Source organism: Miniopterus natalensis, chromosome 1 (assembly GCF_054644295.1).
Source record: "Miniopterus natalensis isolate mMinNat1 chromosome 1, mMinNat1.hap1, whole genome shotgun sequence".
NCBI lineage: Eukaryota > Metazoa > Chordata > Mammalia > Chiroptera > Miniopteridae > Miniopterus > Miniopterus natalensis.
The window spans coordinates 200,484,819-200,507,041 of record NC_142081.1 but is presented as its reverse complement, the minus strand read 5'-3'; the positions used below and the strand labels follow the sequence as shown (position 1 = coordinate 200,507,041).

The 22,223-nt window shown below is 59.5% G+C and overlaps 2 protein-coding genes across 2 annotated transcripts in view; one reads left to right on the top strand and one right to left on the bottom strand.

The window, feature by feature from the left end:
- FAM193A (family with sequence similarity 193 member A) overlaps positions 1 to 1,966 on the top strand; it is a 111,655-nt gene extending 109,689 nt beyond the window's left edge. Inside the window, exon 21 of the mRNA XM_087828517.1 lies at positions 1,261 to 1,966. Coding sequence (XP_087684643.1) covers positions 1,261 to 1,354 — 94 coding nt within the window. The 3' untranslated portion in view covers positions 1,355 to 1,966. The remainder of the gene's footprint in view (positions 1 to 1,260) is intronic.
- Positions 1,967 to 7,195: 5,229 nt separating this feature from the next.
- TNIP2 (TNFAIP3 interacting protein 2) lies at positions 7,196 to 17,746 on the bottom strand. Its single transcript, XM_087828510.1, has 6 exons — positions 17,468 to 17,746; positions 12,246 to 12,521; positions 10,478 to 10,567; positions 9,901 to 10,131; positions 9,702 to 9,821; positions 7,196 to 9,127 (listed from the first exon to the last, which is right to left on the bottom strand). The coding sequence occupies exons 1-6, from the start codon at positions 17,744 to 17,746 to the stop codon at positions 8,864 to 8,866; spliced, it is 1,260 nt and encodes a 419-aa protein (XP_087684636.1). The 3' UTR covers positions 7,196 to 8,863.
- Between the last annotated feature and the right edge of the window lie 4,477 nt (positions 17,747 to 22,223).

Sequence of the window (22,223 nt, the reverse complement as noted above, 5' to 3'; positions counted from 1 at the left end):
CCGGTGCGGCTCTGCTCCTCCGAGTTCACAAGTGAGCACAGCCATGCTACTGTGGGAGGAGGCATGTAGACGCCCTGACACCACAAGCAGGACAGTGTTTGCTCCTGAGAGGGGACAGCAGGTGCCCCGGGGCCGGCAGTGTTGGATTCTCGAGCTGGGGTCAGTTACCGGGCTTTGTGGTAGTTACCTGCATGCACGGGTTTCTGTACACAGTGCACATACGTACGTGCGCATAACATACTCCACAGTTGACGACACGGAGGCAGGCCTGAGGGAAGGTGGGGTCCGAGCACAGGCGGAGGAGCGGGCAGTGGGCAGCAGGACCAGCCAGGCCGCACGGGGTCGGGGGCGCTGGAAGCCTGGCTTGGCTTCAGGTCAGTGCTGTGCATCGAGGGCTGGGGCAGGGGCAGGGGGTGCTCCTGAGCATTCTCGCTGCTGGGGGGGGGGGGCACAGGGTACCAAAGGACTGTTGCCAGAGTTCAGGGGAGACAGTGGAAGGAAGTGGGAGCTTTCAGAGGGTTGAAAGTGCCGGCACTGGCATGGGCCTGAGCAGCTATGGCCAGAAAAGAGCCTGGGTTCTGGGAGGCCGTGCAGGCCTTCCCTCCCCTGGATAGCGGCTACAGTTTCAGCAAACTTCATTTCACCTACGGCAATATAACCATTTTCAGGTTTCATGCAGGTTTCTGCTACCACAGTTAGAGCTGAAAAGGTAAGAAGTTCAGAGATTATGCAGAGTGTGGGTTTTTGAAAGAAAATGTCCTTCATTTAATTCAGGAATTGTCTATTGTTGCCTGGGAAACTGGTGGCGTCATGTGGTCTTTTCCAAATGTGATTGCGCAGCTTGTGATGCAGAGCTGAAGGGCGGAGACTGTTGCCCTTCCTGGCCCCGCTGTCCCCTAAGGCCGGGAGGGGAGGGCCAGCGATGCTGTAAAAATTCTCGTGTCTCACCCCTCGCGGCTGTGCTTTTGTGGCTGAGTGAGGGCTGGCTGGTGTTGTACATTGAGAAGGCTGCCAGGCGTTGGAGTGGTGGCACAGAGCCCACTGGGACTGCCAGGCTCCCAGAGGGGCTCATCAGAAACTTCCCTGGGCAGCTTCCCTGCAGAGTTGGGAAAGGACACAAAGCCCCAGAGAATGTTCAGGGCGCCGCTGTGTCCTGAAGGTGGGGGCCCAGGTGTGGCCGACAGCAAGGTGTGGAGGATCCCCTGCACTGTGCCCCCAGGAAGACACCGGCTCTGGTGACTCGGGCTTTTTGTCTTCCAGATTCTGCTTGGATTCCGCCAGACAGACCCGACAAAGACTATCCATCAACTGGTCCAATTTTAGCTTGAAAAAGGCCACTTTTGCTGCCCACTGAAGGAGGACCGCCTGGAGAGGGACGCACTTGGAGCTCGCCCAGGTCGTGCAGGGTGGGCCACAGCCCCTGGGACCCCAGACCAAGGCCGTGCTGCTCAGCCGCATTGTTAGCTCCTGTGCGTGTCGTCTGTGAGCCTTGGATTGTAGCTCTGTGCCGTTGGGTTGGACAGTAGCTCCGCCACTTCTCCCGCCACCACCACAGCCTGGGACCCTGGGCCGTGGCCAGAGACGAGATTGCATCATCCACGTGGCTCCATCGACTTTGCATCTCGCCCTGTCCTGCCATCTGTCCCTGCCGGGCGATGCCGTCTCTCAGCTCCCACCCAAGACGGGCGGGCGGGTGGGGCAGGCGCGCTCCAATCTCCACAATCTACTGTTAAGAGTGTACACGTCGCGCTGTTTGTGTCTGACCCCCTGACTTGTAGCCAGCTTGTGTAAGACCCCTGCAGAGTGAGAAAGTTCAAAAAACCCACCCAGCACTCACCATCCAGTCTGTTAGAGTGTACGACTGTATTAACACGGAGGCCTGCCTGGCTACTTTTTAACATATTGTTAAGTAATATTAAAATCATGTCTTTCTTTTTGAAAGATGGAATACATTAGTACAGCAGGAGACCTCGTCTGGTTGCTTTCTGCTGGGGGTGATGGGAGTGTGGTGAGGTCGGTTGTGTGGGCGGCTGTCCCCTCAAGGGGGGCTGGGCCACCACCCCAGGTGGCAGCTCAGAGTTCCTGGTGCCCTCACCATCCTCTGTGTCTCGTTTCTCCCGGGCCCAGGCCCCAGGCCCCAGGCCCCAGGCCCAAGGCCCCAGGTCCCAGGTCCCAGGTCCCAGGTCCCAGGTCAGAGTTCGCCCAGAACAGGTAAGTGTTCGAGAAACAGCGGGTGAGGCAACACCCAGGTGGGTGACCGGGAGGCCACTGCCTTCAAACCTGTGGGCTGAGGGAGGCAGGGCCAAGAGGAGCAGGGTCCACCAGGCTGGGGGAACACGCAGCCTTGGCGGCAGGTGCCCATCCAGCTTTGGGGGTTGTGATCTCTAACAAAACAATAAAAAATTACAAACTAAGTCAGGAACGTGAATAGCATTTAAAATGAGTAAAGGATCCCAGCTTGGTCCCTTTCTTCCAAGGTCTCTAGGCAATTTTCAGAAAGCTCACACGGAGCTGCCTCCTGGTGCAGTCTGGCTTCCACTCTCTCCCTAGAATACTTCATAGCTCTCACTGCTCCTTGCCTCATGGAAAACCTGCAAGGGCCCTGCTTCTGTATGCAGGCTGGGCCTGGCTGGGCTCTGAGCTGGGGAGAGGGAGAGGGTGAGGCGGGAGAGGGTGGCTCTGGAAGTGTTCCGACAGATCCACAGGGCTTCCCTCTGGACAGACAGGATGCAGGTAGGAGACTGAGGGGAGGGGAGGACTCGGGCTCTGAGCTCTGGGAGGGGTGGGGCTGCCCATCCTAGGGGATGGAGTCAGGCAGGGACAGAAGGCCTCCCACAAGGCTGTGAGTCCACCTAGGAGCGAGTGTAGACAAGAGGGGATAGAGCCCCAGCACTGGCGTCAGAGTTGGAGAGGGTGAGGGCAGCCCAGAGGCACGGGGCAGGGAGACTGGCCATGGCAGGGCTGCTGTGGTCAGGGCACAGCCAGGGACTGGCTGTGGGGCTCTGCTGAGGCAGCCTTGGTCAGAATCCAGTGGAGGCTGGTTTTCGGGTGGGGTGGGAAGTAGCCGGAGTGTGGGCCCCGAGGTGGCTGCTTGTGTTTGTTTTTCTAGGTGGAGCCCAGCTCCTGGGATGATCCAGCAGAGGGAGAAACAGGTGGGACCACGAGAAAGGACTGTGGCAGAAAGGTGTCCTCGAGAAGCGCAGAGGCCCAACGCATCCCCTGGGACTCCACGCCCAGAGCGGGGCCTCATCCCCTCTGGCTGACGCAGGGGTGATGGTGAGAGCAAGGGTAGAGCCAGGGCTGGCTGGGCACTGAGCCCACTGGGCAGCCTGGGCCTCCTTGTCCCCCAAGGAAGCTGCCCACTGGCCCAAGACCCTGCTCGACCTCCCCAAGGACTGGAGTCTGGCGGCTGTGCTGGGGACCAGTCCCACCTCCTGTGTCCCATGGGGCCAGTTGGCTGCTGAGAGGAACCACAGGGTCCCAGCTGTGATACAAGCAGGTCCCATCACAGCCATGAGAGGTATGGGGACCCAAGTACCCCAGCATGGAGCACCCACCTCACACCCAGTATCCGCGATGGTCCTACCTGCCACCCACGCCTTGTCCTGAGTCTGCACACTTGCACCACTGTTGTCCTGGAGAAACCACTTGTCCTGCGGGACCCAGCCCCAGCCCTGATGCTCCTTTGGGTCTTTCCGGGGGCAGGGGAGGGGTTCACTTCACCATCCTGGTTGTTGGGAACGAAAAGGGTGGACCTGTGTGCAGAGGGACAGGAGGCAACGTGACTCCTGGAGTCAGCCTGTCCTAAGGCTGTGGATGCACCAGGTCTTCACACCATCGTTACACTTACAGATTGGGAAACTGAGGCCCAAGGCGTGCCTGCAGGACGTCCGGCTCCACTGCCCCTCAGGTTCCTGGTGAGGTCAGCCCCTGAAGAGCCTCCCTCAGAGCTCGTGAGTGTCACCAGCACACAGTTGTAACAGGAGGTGAGATACCATCATAGTTGGAAAGAAATGGTGACGGTGAAAGTGTCCTATTGAACTTTGCCTCCATAGTCACGCCATTAAAACCACAATAATTCAAGGTGAGTGTCACGGTACCGGAAAGGACTAGCACTTCGTGATTTTGTTACTGTAGTTTTTAAAAGGAGAAACAACCTTACCCCAGTTTATACCGCTTCATGGTTTTAAAAGTACAAGTGAGAGCTCCCAGTCATCACACAGAATGCCAGGGTTGAGGTACAGCTGCTTGAATTTGGGGACTTCATCCTGAAATCCCCAGGCACCACTGTCTGGGACCCGCTGTTGAAAAGTCAAGTAGCACGGTGGACCCCAACAGCACAAAAGGTTCACACAGGGCCACTCTGCTCAGCGCTTACCTGGAGTCACAGTGAGCGCAGCTGAGTGTCTGCAGGGGCCCCACGTGTTTTCCTGGGGACACGCCCTGTGCTCAGGTGTCCCGTACAGGACACGGCACCCTTGCGGGATCAGCTGCTCTGGGAATTGTCCTGCCCGACACAACCGTAAAGCCCAGGACTTTTTTTTTTTTTTTAATATTTTTTGTTGATTTTAGAGAGAGGGACAGAGATGGAAGCATCAGTGATGAGAGCGGGACATCTATCGGCTGCCTCCAGCACGCCCCCCACTGGGGGTGGAGCCCACAGCCCCGGCGTGCGCCCTGACCAGGAAGCAGCGGTGACCTGGGTCATGGGTCGATGCTCAACCACTGAGCCACGCTGGCCAGGTGAGGGCATTTTTATATATTTATGTTTTTAATACTCATCTGATATGTTTTCGCTGATTTTGACGGGAGGGAGAGCTCTCAGCAGTTTTGTTACAGCTTTCATTGTAGAGGTTGCACACCTCTGCGGCACACCAAAAATACACTTTTTGCCCATCTGACAAAAAAATAGGGATAATTTTGATTCACACTGGACGGCTACTGTGTTGGCTGTTGTCATTTTTTTATTGGACAGTCTAAGGGAAAAGAGGTCTGTGCCCCTGATTAAATAGTATGTTTTAAAAATTCTTGTGGCTCGCCAGCTGGAGCGAGAAGCGGGTCGAACCCCCACCTTTTTGGTGTACAGAACGGTGCTCCAGCCAGCTGAACCACAGCAGCAGGCGATAGTTCGACCCACGACGGGCTTTTTAATTGGCTTTTCCAGTCATTGCAAATATACAGGAATATAATTTTTCACATATTGACTGTGTTCTTGAGGTTGTGAAGTCCATTTACTGATTTTAAATTTTTAAGATCCCCTAGGGTTTTCTGCATACAGTCGTGCCACCTGCAAATGGGGTTATGTTTCCTGTTTCCCAATGTCTCTGTTCTTTCTTACCGCCCTGGCAGGACTTCCTGCCCGATGCGATCGTCGCTGTGCCACGGGGTGTGATGTTGGCTGTGGGTGTGCTGGGCGCACACTGTCAGCCTGGGGAAATGCTGCTCCTGGTTTGCTCGGTGGCCCTGAATTTCTTCATACGCCTTTTCTGCTTCTGTTGAGACGACCATGTGGTTTCTCTCTTATTCTGTTAATTACAGTGAATTACATTCAATGGGTTTCTTACATGTGAACCAATCTTGTATTCCTGTAATGAAAATTCCAACTGTTTTATGACGTACTATTCTTCTTATATGCTAGCTCAATTGTTAATGTTTCGTTCCGAATTTTTGCATCGGTGTCCATGAGAGATGTTGCTCTCTCCTTTTCTTGCCTTGTCTCAGGTTTGGTGTTAAAATGAGGTGGAAACTCCCCCGTCTCCTGAGCGAGTGAGAGGCTGGCATCTCTCTCTTAGGTGGCTGAGAGAATTCACCAGGGAGGTCATCTGGACCTGGAATTTCCTTTGTGAAAGATTTTTTTTTTTTAAATATGTCTTTATTGATTTCAGAGAGAGGAAGGGAGAGGGAGAGAGAGAAACATCAATGATCAGAGAGTCACTGATAGGCTGCCTCCGGCATGCCCCCGACTGGGGATCGAGGAGCCTGCAACCCGGGCCTGTGCCCCAACCGGGAATCAAACCCCGATCACCTGGATCCTAGGTTGACGCTCAACTGCTGAGCCACACCCGGCTGGGCTCCTTTGTGAAAGATTTTTAATCAGAGATTCAGTTTCTTCTATGGATATAGAGTTACATTGTTTTTTCTTGTGTTGGTTTTGGTAAGTTGTGTTTTCCGAGAATTTTGTCCATCTCATCGACTTGTGAGCTTTATCAGTAGCATTCGGTGTCCTTGTCGCCTCACTGCCGCAGGGACCTGCTGCGGTGCTCCTCCCACCTGTCGGCAGTGTTCTCTCATCTCCACCAGTCAGGTAGGGGCTTACTGGTTTTATTATTATTTAAAAGAACTGTCAGCATTGTTGTTTTTCTATTTTGAGAGATTTCTATTTTGTTGATTTCTGCTTTTATTTATTTCCTTCCATATTTGGGGGGGTAGTTTGCGGCTCTCAGCTTCTTGAGCTGGGCACTGGATTACTGGTGTTGAACCCCTCTCCATGTCTGACTCATGCATTTGGAACCATGACACTTCCCCTCACCACTGCATTAGCTGCAGTCCTTCATTTTTTAAAAGTTGTATTTTCATTTTCACTCAGTTTAAAACACTTTCTAACTTCCATTGCGCCTTTCTCTGCCCGTGGGTCATCTGGACGTGCGTGGGGAATCTGACGTTATCTCCTGGTGCCGAGTTCTGAGCTGCGGTTTAATTTCACTGTGGTCAGAGTCCTTGAACTCAGGGATCTTGTTCTTTGGAACATGTTGCGACTTGATTTGTGGCCCCCAGGTCTGTCTCTGGGTGAGTGGTCTGTGTGTCCTGACTGCACCCCCGCTTTCCCTGCTTGTCAGTTACTGTGAAACATGTTCAAGTCTTTGCGCTCGCTCGCTCCTGTCCGGTGCTTTTTTGCTGATTTTGAAGCTGTGCTGTTAGCTGTGTGGATTCAGGAATGTTACCCGTTCGTCATTACGCAGCGTCTCCCTCGTGCTGGGATATCTTTTGTCCTAAAGTGCACTTTGTCTGATACTCACGTAGCTGCTCCCACTTCCCAGGTTAGTGTTAGCACGGGTGTCTTTCTCTGCCCGTTCCCTGCTCCTGCGTTCCAGTGTCTGTCTCCTACCAGCAGAGCCGTGAGACAGTTGTGGCCTCAGTCGGTTTGTCATTTGTCGTCACTGGGACTGCCCGTGTCAGCCACCTGCCACCTGGTTCTGGTCTCTCCTTTCCCTTAGCTCTCCTGACTTGTCTTGCTTTGGATAAATAAGAAAATTATTTTCCTGCTCTAACTTTCAAATTAAATATTGTCACTATTTTAGTGGTCACCCTGAAGATCCTAATAGCTCCTGTAATTCCTTATAGTCCACCTTAATCTAGCAAAACCGGGTAATTGTTATCAAACTGTCGGCTTCCCCACCTAGAAAGCCCGTGGGTCACATTCCTGTTTTAAACCCTCACGGCGTTACTGCTGGGAAGTCAGTTTTTGTTCACACCTCCCCACTCCCACGCTCTTCCTTCCCTTCTGTGTTTATCCAGAATCACTTCCCTTTAGCCTGCGTGATTTCTGCAGCTAGTTCTGGTAGCTCCGTCTCCTAGGTGTAACTTTTTAGCTGAGTTTATCTGGAAACGTCTCCTGCCTTCGTCCTGTGTCCAGTGTTTCTGCTGCAGTTCTGCTGCCTGTGTGGAGGGCAGTGGGGTCTTGTTCCCACGGCAGGTGGGCTGCAGGTGGGCTGCCTGGAACCTAGGTGCTGTTTAGAGAAGGGCTGTTCAATGTTGTCCCAGGACGTCAACTTTCCTCCTAAGCGCAGCCCTTCGTGAACACCTCTAACCTGAGGCTCACACACTGTCGCCTGCATCGAGAGCCCCTGAAACCTCAGCTCCTGCCTCCCAGCTGTGCTCTGCCAAGATCCTCAAGTCCTACTCTAAGCTCACACAATTCGGGGGTCAGCCAAGGATCTGAGGGTTCTCCCTTCTGTGAGATGTCCCATCTTCTTGTTCCATTGTTCCATGTCCACAAATTGCTCCGCCTGCTCGGGGCAGTGAGACTGGGCCTCTGCCACACCCTCCCCACCCACCCCAGACAGACCTCCTCTAGGCAGGCTCCGGAAAGGGGAGCACAGACACTCCAGAGGGGGCAAACCTGAACCGCAGCTGGAGGACTGCCCCAAACAGAAGTAGTAAGAGGGTGTTCCCAGCAAGAGGGACAGTGTGTGCACCTGGCTGCACGCTGACCCCTTTCTGTCCCCTAGGAGATGGTGAGGAGGAGCATGTCTCTTCCTGCTGATCTGCCTCCTGCCCAACTGAAAATGCTGCTGGGCCCCAGCCCAGGCCCTGTACCCCGGGCCCCAGCCACAGCCTTGGAGCAGTCACTGTAGCGAATGCATTTATTATAAAGACAACTGGCTGTGAAGTAAATGTGCTATAACCTCTGGACACGTGACAGATGCTGTGTAATGCAGTGTATTTCATGGTCCTGCTGTGGCGGAGATGGGCCCCCACGAGCCACGTGTGGCCACAGTGCTCAGCTCTACAAACTGGGCGGAGGTGCCCTTCCACCCTGCGGTCCAAACATGACGTTCCCTCAGACCACCTCTTCCCACAGAGCTGCAGCGTCCCAGGTGCAGGCTGGGCAGGGCCGTCACCTTGGCCTGGAAGGATTCCTGCTTCAGCCTCGACCTGACAGCTTGGGGACCCAAAGTCTGCACCACAAGCAGAGCTGGGCCTCCCAAGTGCACCCCTGCCTCCAGCCCCCAGGAAGTGCCCTCTGACCTGGTCTGTTCCACAGCCTGAGGGGATCAAGGTGAGGGTCAGAGCACCTTCAGCCCCGGATCTCGGGGTCTTACTGTCGCCTGCTGAGAGCACCCAGCCTGTCCCCGCATGGGGCTCATAGGCAGCACTCGGCCACATGTCGGAAGAGTTCATCGCCTTGCTCGTCACTGAAGCACTGCAGGCAGTGGGGGCACTGAAGGTCCCCCTGGCCTCTCCGGGCTGCTCCCAGGTGCCCGCCCTCCACCGGGGAGGCCAGACCCTGGGATTCAGCTGCAGGCCTCTGGCCACCAGGCGCCAAGAACTCCAAAGCAGCGGCCTCTGCGTACTTGGGGGCTTTGCTCCCAGTGTGAATCCGGCAGGAGCCTGGCTCTCGGGGGTCCTGGAGAAAAGGAGAGGTCGGCTTTACACGGGCTGTGCTGGAGGCCACCAAGCTGGGTCTCAGGCTCATCCATCCCTGCGTGGGGCTCACACCCCTCGCCCTGTTTCCTGCTTGGCCCAGAGCCCAAGAGGGAACAACAGACCACACTCACGCCCGAGTGTGCTCACGAAAGGCCTGGTGGCAGGAGGAAAAACAGAGACAAGAGGCACCTGGGTGCCATAAGTCTTGTGCCTGGGGCCTTGGCATCCACATCTGAGAGTGACAGGGCAACCAGGTCCCCATCTCACAGCAAGGAGGGGACAGGGATGACGGAAGCCTCCCAGTAGGGAGCTGGGGGCCCAAGATGTGCTCCCTGGGTGTGTGACAGCGAGCACAGGAGGCGGGACAGCCCTAGGGATGGCCAGCCCTGCTATCACACCACCACGCTGACCTCCTCCACAGACAGGACCACAGGGAGGTTTGTCTCCCACCGTGACAGGCGCCAAGCTGGAAATCAGGGTCTCAGCAGACAGAGAGGGCTTGAAGTTCATGGAAAGAAGCCCTGAGCGCTCACGGGCCCAGCCCTCACACCCACCTGTCTGCGGGACGCCTGGCGCTGCAGGGCAGCCACCTTGTCCTCAAGTTCCTGAATCCTGCTCTGAGCCCGCTCCCGATCCGCCCTCTCCGACGTGAAGTCGTCCTTATACACGAGAATCTGGGGAGAGCAGACACTCCGTCACCACACTGCGGGGCCTGCTCGGGGAGGGTCAGGTCACCTGTCCTGTCCGTCCCACCTGCTGCTCCAGCATCTGCGCCCGCTCCCGTGCCGCCGCCAGCTCCTGCGCGGCCCCCGCACACTCGCTGATTCTCTCTTCCAGCTGCCTGTTGAGCCGGGAGATCTCCTTCCTCAGAAGCTCCATCTCGGGCTCAGGGGCCCGCAGCCCCCGCAGCTGGGCCCGCAGCTCCCGCACGTACTCGTCCCTGCTGGCGTCGTAGCGCTGCCACTTGGCGTTGAGGTCTTCCACCTGGGGATGGGCACGGTGAAACAGCTGGCAAGGCCACTCTCCTGCCAGCCACGCAGGAAAGCTATTGATGAGCGATGAGGAGCCGAGGGGGTGTCCCCGTAAACGGAAGTCTCCTCACTCTGGGCATAAGCAGCGTCTTAAACCCAAGTGGACGGTGCCGCCTTCCTGCCTTAAGAGCTGTCTGGACAGTAGCTCCTGCCCCCCCCCGTTGACATGGGAACGAACTTGGGCAGAAATGACAGGATGTGTTCTGTTTGTCCTTTTAGGGAAAGACTGTGTCAGCCACAGTGGCCTGAGGGCAGATCATAATGGGGAGCTCGTCTTGAATGAAACGTCAGATACTCACATGAGTCACCTTCTGTTTCAACAGCCGGTTTTCTTCCTGCAGCTTCTCCATAGCAGCCTGGACAGAGGCGTCCCGGCCTGCATGCTCTGGCTGCAGAGGGAACAGACAGAGACACACTGGTCACCAGACGTGTCTGTCACGTGCAGCAGAAAGGGAGGAGCCAGACCCAGAGACTGAGGTCACCGGTGCCACTGGTGGCAGCCCTTCCTTCAATGGAGAAGCAAAGCCCTGACAGGGCCAGGCCGCAGGCCACCTTCCCGCCATCTCAGGAGTCAGGAGGGCAGGAGGCTGATCCTACTGTCCACCGAGAACATCTGGCCAAGGCCCAGAGGGCTGCCGGGGTCAGGCCTGACCATGGCCCTGGCTCCCTCCTTCCAACATCTGGGCCCCAGAGTCTCCACAGACACTCAGGGTCAGTCCCACCCTTCCCTCATGCAGGGTCAGGGGAGTTGCACCCAGAGCCACATCCCAGAGCAGCCCTCACGGTGGGCAGACCCAGCTGGAAAGTCTTAGGAAGGTCCCCCGGCTCCTCGAGAGTCATGCCTTTGACAGCATCACGGGCCGGGCGGCGTTCGTGAGAATTCCCCTTGAACACAGGAAGTGCGTGTGCTGACCCAGCCGCTCTGGGGAAGCCCGGGTGACTCAGGCCGGTCCAGGGCTGGGAAGTGACGCCGACTGAGGCCCCATGCCCGCCTCAGGCCGACCACTGTTTGTGGCCACTTTCGGATCCCCAGGGGGAAAGGACAGTGACTCAGACTCAAACCCGGACAAGAACCCGCCACCTCCCAGAGGCACTTTTCTTTTGGTTTCTGACCCAGGCTTGTTTTTCTGAGGTTCCCCTTCTGTGGAATCCACCCAACTGAGACGGCCATTCTCGGGTGGAGGGTCCCCCAGCGAAGCCACTGTCAGGAGGGGACGGCCACCTGCCCAGAACACAGCAAAGCGCTTTTAAGAGCTGCCTGGAACGGACCCAGCACGAGGCCCTGTGCAGCGTCCCCAGCCTGGGCCGGGTGGACACTGAGGCCTGTGTCCCGTCTGCCCCACGTGGACAAGCACAACCCCCCTGTAGACCAGGGCGGGGCTGGAAGGAGGCAGGGACATGGGCTTCTGCCCCATCACTTCCTTGTCCCTGTGCTCCCAGTGCCCCTCTACGTTAAGAAATTCCTGACGCTGAAGCCCGCTGTCCACTCTCCCCACCGGCCCTGCACAGCCACAGCCCAAACCCGACCTGTCTGGGAGGCCCACCCAGCCCACCCTGCACAGTGCCTGGCCAGGGCTGCCATCTCCACTTGAGGACACTCGCGTCTCTAACCAGGGCTGCCACGCTGCCCCGGCTCCGCAGGAGGCCTGCGCTGGGCTGACCCTGCTCGCTTGGACGCTGCACAGTCCTCTGCACAGGAGGCGCCGCTCTCACCTCGCTCTGCAGCTCCCTCACCTGCCGAACGCGTGTTGAGGGCAGACCCTCAGCCCAGCCCTGCCTCCTGGTCCTCGCTAAGGCTGATGCACCAAAGTGCCATGGCCCCCGGACCCCCGGGCACAGGGCCCGCTGCAGGCCCGGGACGGGGGCGGGGCTGGTGAAGGCTGGCTTTCCTGTTCCGTTCTGCACGTCCCATCACTCTGGGAGAAACCCCTGGAAGGGTGGGCTCTGCCTCCACAGCAGTGGGCCTGGGTGCCCGGAACTCCGCGATGGCAGAGGGCTGTGGGGGCCGCGGGCAGTGTCTCCTGCTCCTCGACACCCTCACCACGCCCTGCGTACAGCACAACCTACCTCAGGTCTCTGCTCCCCCACGGCCCCCTGTCGTGCTTCCAGACACTGGGCCAGATGCTGGCACATGTGGGCCGTGGCGGCCAGAGTCCTCCGCAGCTGGTGGGTCTCGTCGGCCAAGGAACGGCACAGGATGTCGCTGGCGGCCTGGGCCCGCTCCTTCTCCGCCACCTGCCTGCGCAGCAGGGCGACCTCCTCCTGCTCGTGCCCCGGCTGGCTCATCAGCTGCTGGATCTCCCTCTCTTTCTCTTCTAGCTGCTCAGAAAGTCTCTCAATTTCCTGAGTGGAAGATTTAAAAGCAGAGTTTATTGATGAAAAGCAGTGTCAGAGACAAAGGTCATAAAGTAAAGGAAACACCGGCATGAACCCCGCCCCTGGATGAAAAACACCCGGAGGTCAGCTTCCAGACTGACCACTCACTTTGCAGCCGTCAGCCTATCACATTCCATCTGAAACCTCATCTGAAATTCTACTTTCATGAGCAAGTTCACAGTTTTAAATTTTACGTCAGCAAGTGACCAAGTGTGGCGATTCCCAACACTCGATAGGAAGGGTAGAAACCCCACTGCCCTGCGGCGGGCAGCCCCTAAAAGACATGTCTGGCCCAACCCAGTACTTGGGAATGTGACTTTATTTAGAAACAGGATCTTTAAGAAATGAGTAGTTAAGATGAAGTCATACTAGACTAGAGTGGACCCTAATCAAATAACTAGTGTCCTTATAAGAGGGAGATGTGGCCACAAACCAAGAAGGCCACATGAAGGCAGAGGCAGAGGCAGGAGTTGCAGCTACGAGACAGAACACCCGAGACTGGTGTTGCCACCAGAGGCGGGAAGAGGCCAAGAAGGACCCTCCCCGGGGCTCCAGGGAGCCCAGCCCCGCCCCGCCCACCCCTGGAAGCTGTGAAAAATTAAATTCCTCTTGTTTTAAGCGTCCAGTTTATTTTTTTAAATGTATCTTACTGATTTCAGAGAGAGGAAGGAGAGGGAGAGATAGAAACATCAATGATGAGAGAGTCATTGATCAGCTGCCTCCTGCACGCCCCTGCTTGGGGATGGAGCCCGCAACCCGGGCATGTGCCCTGACCGGGAATCGAACCTCAATCTCCTGGATCCTAGGTCGATGCTCAACCACTGAGCCACGCTGGCCAGGCTTAAGCGCCCAGTTTAGATACTTGGTCACAGCAGCCACAGGGAGCGAGTACACCAAACCCAATGACGTCATTAAAAAAGTCCTTTAAATTGCACTTTGCTTTCTACCCTACCTTAATTTTATGGTTTCCCATTTTCAAAGAAATCATCGTAAACGGGGCCTGAGCAATGAGCCCATCCGTCCCACAAATGGAAACAGCCTTGGACAGTCGGGGAGCAGCTGAGCTTCCCGGGACCACGCGCAGGAGGGCATGGCCCTGCTGGGCACCAGACACCAGGAACCCAGGACCTTCGACCACTTCCCAGTGGGCGAGACACGGCCATGGTTACAGAAACATCAACCGTACAGAGGGAAATAAAAACACATTCCCTGCTTCCCACCAGCCCCTCCGCCCAGCTTCTCTCCTGAGGCAGCCGCTCTTCAGTGTTCGGGCACGGGTCTTTCCAGAACATTCCTAAGCACCTAGAACACGCATTTCTACAAGTGGGTCCCACAGCAACAGCTCTTCACCTTCTCCCTGCTTGGGAACAAGCCTCACTGCACCCGCCTCGCTCTCTGAACACGGCCTGGAACTTGCACGTAACTCCCGGTTCACAGACCCCACCTCCACAGCCAGACATGCGCTGCTTTCTCGCACTCGTGCACACACCCCGGGAACGTGCCCCCAAGTCTCATGGCTGTGGTGGTTTTATGATTGGGGTTCAGAACTAATTGGTGGACCTCGGCCATACACCAGGTCCCACCATGGCCCCTGCGCCACTCCCATGCAAATACCTCCCCGGGATAAGCCCAGCCCATGACTACACCCCTCTGGCTGGTGCCCCAGCAAACAGTCTGGAAATCCTGCTCTCTCGGGAATTTCTGAGAGTCCTCTGTTTCCCTCTTCCCCTGGACTTTGCTCTAGAAATGAACAGAAAGAGGCAAGAAGGAAAACCTCAGGATGACCAGCCTGGCCGGCTGAGCAAAGGCCTGAGGAAGAGGTGCCCTAGGCGCGTGGTCCTCGTAGGGACAGGAAAGAGCGGAGCAGAGGCTCCAAGAAGACGTGTGGTGATGGCTGGGACAGGAGGGAAACGACGTCAGACCCTGGCAGGCGGGACCGTGTCACACTGCACAACTGGCAGGGCAGGTGGCGACAGGAAGACAGCGTGTAAGACAGACGCTTCCCCAGGGACACGGCACACGGCGGCTGGGCACCCTGCCCAGCTGGGGAAACCCACTCGCCAGGTTCTTACTTTCACTTTCTGCTTTTAAGGCCCCGACACCTCACCCAAGGAAGGAAGAGGAGGCCCCTCTGGGAGCCAACCAGCCACCGGCACCTCCTCCCAGCAGACAGCCTGGGCCTGCAGCACCAGGGCAGGCGGCCGAGGGGCTGGGGGCCCCGACGCATGGTCTCTGGGCCCACCCACAATGAGGGCTGCCAGGTGGGGCCATGTCCAGGCACGTGACGGGCATGTACCCAGGTGAGAAACAGGAAAAAAAACACCAAATCCCAGTGGACCTCAGGCTTTCACTGCTGATCACTCCTGTGGCACTGAACCTAAAAACACAAATCCAGGCCTGTTTCTTGGCCATGAATTTGTTTCTTTAAAAACTGACCACTTCCTATTTATTTTTTTGAGAGAGAGAAACGTCCATCTGCTGTTCCACTTATGCATTTATTGGTTGTGTCCTGTATGTGCCCTGATGGGGGCTTGAACCCGCAACCTTGGCGTATAGGGACAACTCTAGCTCTCTGAGCTACCTGGCCAGGCAGGCACTGACCCCTTTTGGAGGCATTCCCAGCTGGTCAGGGCCTCGTCCCACGTCCTCACTGACAGCACGAGGGAGCCTCCCGTCCCTGCCTTGGTCTCCTTGGTCACCCTGGCTCTGCTGCTGCTGTCTCACCACTGTCCTCACCCCCTGCTGGACGTACTTACCCCCACAGTGGCTCAACAATGCGTGCAGACCAAACAGTGGAGATCTGCCCTGAGTGCCATTTCATTACGTTACAGTTACTCAGATCAAAGGCTGTGGTTTCAGCGGCACTGACAGAAGTGTCCCCATCTGAGGCTGAGGTTTACTCCGTGTAAGTACACGCCTGTATAAAACAGTATCCACATATATACAGACGCATTCAACAAGAAACAGGCAGGAATTCTGTAACTGATACAAGACCAGCGAAGGCCAGTGTCCTGGAGTCGCAGATGCGACAAACTGCTAAGTCCCTACAGTACCCACAGCGAGAGCAGCCGCAGCGAAGGCTTCCTCAGCCCTCAGCCCAACATGCAATCCACATACACCCAGCAGGCAGCTTCTATCATCTCTCCCATTCTACAGATGGGCAAACCAAGGCTCGTGGGGTTAGGGCAGCTGCCGGCTTGACCAGGTAAGGAGCCACACGGCCTTAACGCCTCCATGGACCGCAGTTCCCTCTTAGGGGCCAGAGGATCTGGACAAGTCCTGATTTCTAAGCACCCTTCCCCGAAGGTTAAATGGAAACAGTGAAAGAAACAAACCTCTCCTGGAACAATGGGCAGCCCCTCCCTGGGCCCTGGTAGGGGTGGGGGGAGCAGTTTTTGGAGCTTTCCCAGTGCGGGCTCTCTGTCTCCCCACCCCAGGCCTGGGCACTGGGCCCAGCCCCATGTGGATGTCAGTGTCTGGTAATAAGATCGCACAATACAGAGATCAGGACCTGGGCCCTGTCCTCAGCCTGTTCACAGCATAGACACACGGCCAACTGTGGGGTGAGTATGGTTGACTCTGAAGGACTCGCCAGCCTTATTTTTTTTTCCTTAAAAAACAGCTTTCAAGTGTCAAGGCCCTGGTGGGGCAGCTCAGTTGATTAGAGTATTGTCCCAATACACCAAGGCTGTGGGTTCAATTCCCCAGTCAGGGCCCATACAAGAAGCAACCAACGAATGCAGAAATAAGTGGACCAGCAGATCAGTGTTTCTCACTCTCTCTCTAAAATCAATAAAAAGTTTTTAAATAAGGCCCTGGAACTGATGGCTTCACAGGTGAATTCCACCAAACATTTAAGAATTAATACCAGTTCTCAAGTTTTCCCAAAAACCTGAAGAGGAGGGAACACTTCCTATTTTTATGCCAGTGTTGCCTTGACGTCAAAGCAAGATAAAGACACTGCGCGAAACCTGCAGCCCAACATCCCCGATGACCTCGGAGCGACAATTCTCAGCACCGCCAGCGACGAAGCCGGCAGGTTCATACACCGCGCCCGGTGGGATTCTTCCCCTGGAAGGCGCAGGTGGCTGAACACACGAAACCGGGGCAGTGCATCTAGTGGGTGAACGTCTCACAATCTGTACGGACATCGCGTCGTGTGTGTCGGTTACGCCCAACGCGAGGCTGCGAGGCTGCGCTCCTGGTGCCCGGTCCCCGCCTCCGCCCGCACCTCCCCGCCTCCCGCCCTATCCCGCGCCCAGGCGCCGCCGCCCGGAGGGGAGAGGGGGTGACGGTGCCCGCGCTCCCCCAGCCTCGCGCGGAGCCGGACGGGCGCCCCGTCCAACCCGGCGGCCACCCCGCTTCCTCTGCACCCGCCCCGGCCGCGCGGGGAGAGGGGCGGCCCCGGGGCGCACGCGGCGCTGCCGCCCGCGGAGCGTCTGGGCCACGCGGGCCCGGCGACGGTGGGGGACGGGCGCACCCGCCGAGCGCCAGCGGCGTGAGAGCCCGGCCCCGCGCATCCGCTCCGCCCCGCGTCCCGGAGGCGGGCGGTTCCCGCGCCTTTGCTCCGCGAGGAGCGGCAGAGACCGGCCCCGCCCCGCACGTCCAGGGCCGTCGGACACGCCGCGGGACTCCACGTACGCGCGGCACCTGAAGGACAAAGCCAAGCACCGACCGACGGGCGGACTCACGGAAACGCCGGACGGAAGGCGGCCCGGGGGCGAGGGGCGCGGGGCTCCCGCCGGGCTGCGGTGGCGCCGGCGCGGGAAGGGCCGGACCCGCCACCCCCAGCGGCCGGGCTGCGGGCCCGCGCTCCGAGGCCTCGGTGCTCACGCCGCGCGGGGCGACGGGCGCCGCCATGCCCGCCGCGGGCCTCCGCCCACTCGGCTCCCCGCGGCCCGCCCGGGGCGCACCTGGCGCAGCGCGGCCTCCACGGCGCCGCCCTCGCGCTGCCGCAGCTGCTCCCGGAAGCGCGCCACCTGCTCCAGCAGCGCGTCCACGAGCGACGGCGCCGCCTCGCCCTCCAGCGCGGCCAGGCGGGCGCGCAGCCGCTCGATGAGCGCGTCGCGGGCGGCCAGCTGGTCCTGCAGGCGCCGCAGCTGCTGCCCCGCCTCGTGGTACAGGCCGCAGAGGGCGGCGGCCGCGCGCGGGGTCCCGTCCGCCTCGACGGCCCCCGCGGGCCCCGCCGACATGGCTGCGGCCCCGGACTGGACCGCGCGCGGCCTCCGGCCACTTCCGCGCCGCCTCTGGGCCGGCGCCCACCCACCCGGAACCCGCGCCCAGTGCCGGCCCCGCCTCGCCGGGCCGGTCCCGCCCACCTCCCAGAGCCCGGCCCCGCCCCCGCCGAGTCAGGCTCCGCCCACCTCCCAGAGCCCGGTCCCGCCCCCCGCCGAGTCAGGCCCCGCCCACCTCCCAGAGCCCGGCCCCGCCCCCGCCGAGTCAGGCTCCGCCCACCTCCCAGAGCCCGGGCCCGCCCCCCGCCGAGTCAGGCCCCGCCCACCTCCCAGAGCCCGGCCCCGCCCCCGCCGAGTCAGGCCCCGCCCGCCTCCCGTCGAGTCAGGCCCCGCCCAGAGCCCGGCCCCGCCCCCCGTCGAGTCAGGCCCCGCCCAGAGCCCGGCCCCGGCCCCGCCCCCTGAGGCTGCCCCGCGCTTTTGCCCCCGCGCGGCCGTCGCCGAGCTCGGGCTGCGCCCGCGGCCCAGGTGCGTCCGCAGAGCCGCTCGCGCGCGCCCTCCGCAGAGGCGGCGCCCGGCTGTGTCCCGCGCGGCGGGGCTGCGTGCGCGGCGCGGGTGGAGGCCGAGAGCGGAGCCCGGCCCGGAGCGTCCTCCCCGCGGCGCGGGGCCGGGGGCGGGTCCCGGCGGCTGGCGAGGGAGCCGCGCGGGGCGGGGGCGGGCGGCCGGCAGGGGGAGCGCGGTGGGGACGCGCCGGCGGGGGGGACGCGCCGGACCCCGACCCCTTTCCTCCTGGACAAGGTGGGTGAGCAGAGGGCCGCTGCCCGCCCCGCGCGCGTTTCCTCCCGCTCCCCGCCCTGCGCCCGGAGCCGGACGCTGCGACCCGTGTCCAGGACCCTCCGCCCGTGCGCGCGGCTCAGGTTCGGCGTCGGGAGGGCTGGGCCCGGATCTAGAAACGCGGCGTTTTTCTGACCGGAAACGCGCTGTGGGAGCTCAGTTCTCGTTCGTACCGCTGAGCGCGGGCCACGTGGGTTTCCTGCTGCGCCGTAGGCTGTTTTGCTTAAAGCCACAGTTTTCATAAACCTGTTCTCCACCGTGCAACGGAATCAGCGAGGTATTGTCACCCAAAGGGTTTATTTGGGGAAAAGAAAGGGTTTCGATCCGGTCCGTGCGGTTAGCGAGCCTGGGCCCACCCTAGGGGACCAGGACCCCGGTGCCCCGGAGGGGAGGGCAGGTCAAGGGCGCTGCCCCCTGCAGGGGCGACAGGCGCCTTCCCGCGGGCTCGGGCTGGCAGGGGCGGGACCGCTCCCCCCACAGGCCCGGGCGCCGCCCGTGTCCAGGGCTCTGTCCCAACTTGCTCACCGTCCGCGAGGTCGCCTGAGGATTTACCGGAGATGGAGCCTTGTCGGAGAAGTCAGCTGCCCAGCCACCCGGCCAGTAAGAAATGAGACTCATGGCCCCGCACTCGTGCCTTCCCCTGACGGACATGCCTCCCAGACAACCCGCTGCTGCTTTTCTCCGTAAAATAACGTTCCTCCCGTGTTTGTCGGCCTTCCCACGGATTCTTGCTGTAGCTGGCTTGTCCCAAATTACAGTTTCCTTGTTGTTCCCGAATAAACCCATCTCTGCTGCTAAAATGACTGTTCCATTTTTTAATACATTTTTTTTTTTTTTAAGGTATTTTAAAACAGATTTTTAGAGAGAGAGAGAGAAACATCAACGTGAGAGCGAAACATCGATCGGCTGCCTCCTGCTCGCCCCCAACTGGGGATCGAACCCACAACCCTGGCATGTGCCCTGACCAGGAATCCAACTGGCGACTTTTGGTGCATGGACAACGCCCAGCCGACTGAGCTACACCGGCTGGGGCCTGACTGTTTTAAGGCTGACACCTTGGGCCTGGTCCCCAGATGCAAAATGAGCGTCCGAGCCTCTCGCTGGGCACAGGGGGCACGTGTATTTGGAAGGGAGAATCTTTGGATCTGGGGTAGGTGCATGTAGCTGGGGCAGCAGCCTCCAGACGGGTCCCATCTCCTGGTATTCACGCGCCTGACACATTGCATAGGGCTGACCAGCGTCCCGTCACCAGGACACTGCTCAAGTGATGGTGTGTGATTCCTACAGCCGGTCACAGAAGACACGCGGCCACTGCCCTGCCCTGTTGGATCCCTCGCTCTGGGGGAGGCCACGGCCACTCCGTGAGGACACTCGGAGCCCTGTGGAGAGGCCCGTGTGGTGCAGAGCTGAGGCTTCTGCCGACTGCCAGCCTCAGCTGGCCTGTCAGAGTAAGTGGGTTCCCTTGGAACCGGGTCCTGCAGCCTCGCCGGCACCCTAGCTGTGGCCTCACGGGGACCTTGAGCCAGAACCACCAGCTGAGCTGCTCTGAGTTCCCGACCCGCAGCCGCTGGGAGAGCGTCAGCGCGGACTGTTTCCAGTTGCTGCGCAGCAGTGGAAGAGGGGCGGACAGTGAGTGCATCACTCACGGCTCCCACGGGCTTGGGACGCGCCCAAAACCAGGTGACCACAAAGCCTCTGCAAAGACAGGTGGATGCAGGTGTTGCAGCGGCCACAGAACAGACTGTGCTGGGTCAGCTCCCGGAGGAGAGGCGCTGAGCTGCCCGGCCGACCCCTCCCAGGCCCAGTGTCTCCCCCCATCTCCACTCCGTCCCACCGGGCACACCCTCACCTCGGGTTCCCAGGGTCCAGCTCAGCCCCAAGGTCTGAGGCCGCTAGGGGCAGGCAGGGCATGGGGGTGCTCAGTCAGGGGGCACCAGGGGAGGGCAGAGTCCCCCACCCCAACTCACCCTCCCATGTCCCCTCTGCCTCCAGCCGCCACTAGGGCCCCCGGCTCAGACCCCATTACTCCTCCTGGCTTTCATCCAGAGAGGTCAGGAAAGACAGGTGACCTGTGACTACTTGCAGGGAGGGAGGAGGGAGCCTGCAGGCATCTGGGGAAAGAGCCTTCCAGGTGGGGGAACAGCCAGGGACCTGGGTCTGGTCTAGAACCTTGGAGGAGGCTGGGCCGGTTGGAGTGGAGTGGGCAGGAGAGGCCACCGGAGGGGCTGTGACAGACTGAGCCCGAAAGTCCCGAGCCTGGGCCTGGGCCCTGGACTCCAGGCAAGTGTGTGTGCGGGGGGGGGGGGGGGGGGGGGTCTGCCTGTTTAGGGAGCAGCAAGGAGGCTGCTTGTCTGAAGGAGTGTGGGCAGGGGAGGGGGAGAGCCAGGTGGAGAGGAGGGGGGCTTGGCAGACCACCGTGGGGACTCGGGCTTTTCCTCGGAGTGAATGGGGAGCTGAGCAGGAAGTGGTGGAATGGGGGACGCAGGGGACCCTGCAGCCAGAGGACCGTGAGGAGAAGGTGGCGGTGCTGGTGATGGCAGACCCCAGGGCGAGGGCTGTGCCCCAGCTTGGAGAGCAGAGTCTGTTTGAGCTGATCAACTGCCTGATACACTGGGACGTCTTGGGGAAGATTCGACATGTGGCAGAAATTGGAGGTGAACCAGTAATGAGAAATTAAGAAAAATTAAGATGACATTAGCTCCACAAGAAACAAGAAGCTGAGCAAGAAAGGAAAAGTGACCGTGACACATTCTGTGGCTCAGGCACCAACAGTGTGTCATCGCCTCCTAGTGATGTCAGCGCGGCTGCCGGTCTGAGCAAGAGGATGGTCCTGGAGGTCAGGAAGTGGCGGGAACCGTGGTGTCCGGGGGCGAGAGCTGCGTGGGGAGTGAGGGGCGGGACTGATCCGAGAGAGCTGTGGCGCCCGCCCGCTCTAGAGTGGGCGCGAGGAGCTAACCCTGAAACACATGCCTCCGCCCAGTGCCCAGTGCCCAGTGTCCAGTGCCCTGCTGGTAACTCGCAGGATGTGAGCTGTGCCTCAGGATGGGCTTGTTCTGAGCAGCCCAGGAAGAGCGACAGAGACAGAGACTCTCCCGCATGGGCCTGCTCAGGGCTGTGCAGGAAGAAACGGCCCGGCTCTGACACCCGTCAGGTGCTGGGGTCCCACTGTGACAGGCAGTTAGACAGACGTGAGCAGAGCCAGGGCGATGGGCCAGGCACAGAAGGTCACTGGCGCGGAGAGCCCTGGATGCCTAGCAAAGGACAACTGTAGAGTGGGACCTCCCTCCAGGGTGACCTTTCCTTCCCTAGCTTATCACTGGTCTTGGGGTTTGGGTCCCCTGACCTTTCCTCCCTACAGATAACATCTCGGCCTCCGTTGTAAGCTCCAGGCCCAGCCACAGCTGCCCAAGGGGCCAGCAGCCTTGGAGAATGACCCCCACCCAGGTGCCACTAATCACTCAGTGGAGCCCACAACCCTGAAAGGACGCACCTGGAAAACTGCTATATATTCTATTATCTTCCCCTGGGACCTCTCCTAAAATCTCCCTTAAAACCACTAGGACGGAGGCCCCAGAGTGCCCTCCCACCATCCCGGGAGCGCCCCGCCTGTCTCTCTCCCCTTCCCTTCCCGCCCCCCAGGCGCCTTAGCTTTAGCTCCCTCGCT

Coding starts and splice junctions, on each gene's coding strand:
- TNIP2 (XM_087828510.1), bottom strand. CDS start 17,746: ATGTCGGCGGGGCCCGCGGGGGCCGTCGAGGCGGACGGGACCCCGCGC. Junction 10,568..12,245: donor TGGGGGAGCAGAGACCTGAG/GTAGGTTGTGCT, acceptor TTCCCTCTGCAG/CCAGAGCATGCAGGCCGGGA. Junction 10,132..10,477: donor TGAAACAGAAGGTGACTCAT/GTGAGTATCTGA, acceptor GCCCATCCCCAG/GTGGAAGACCTCAACGCCAA.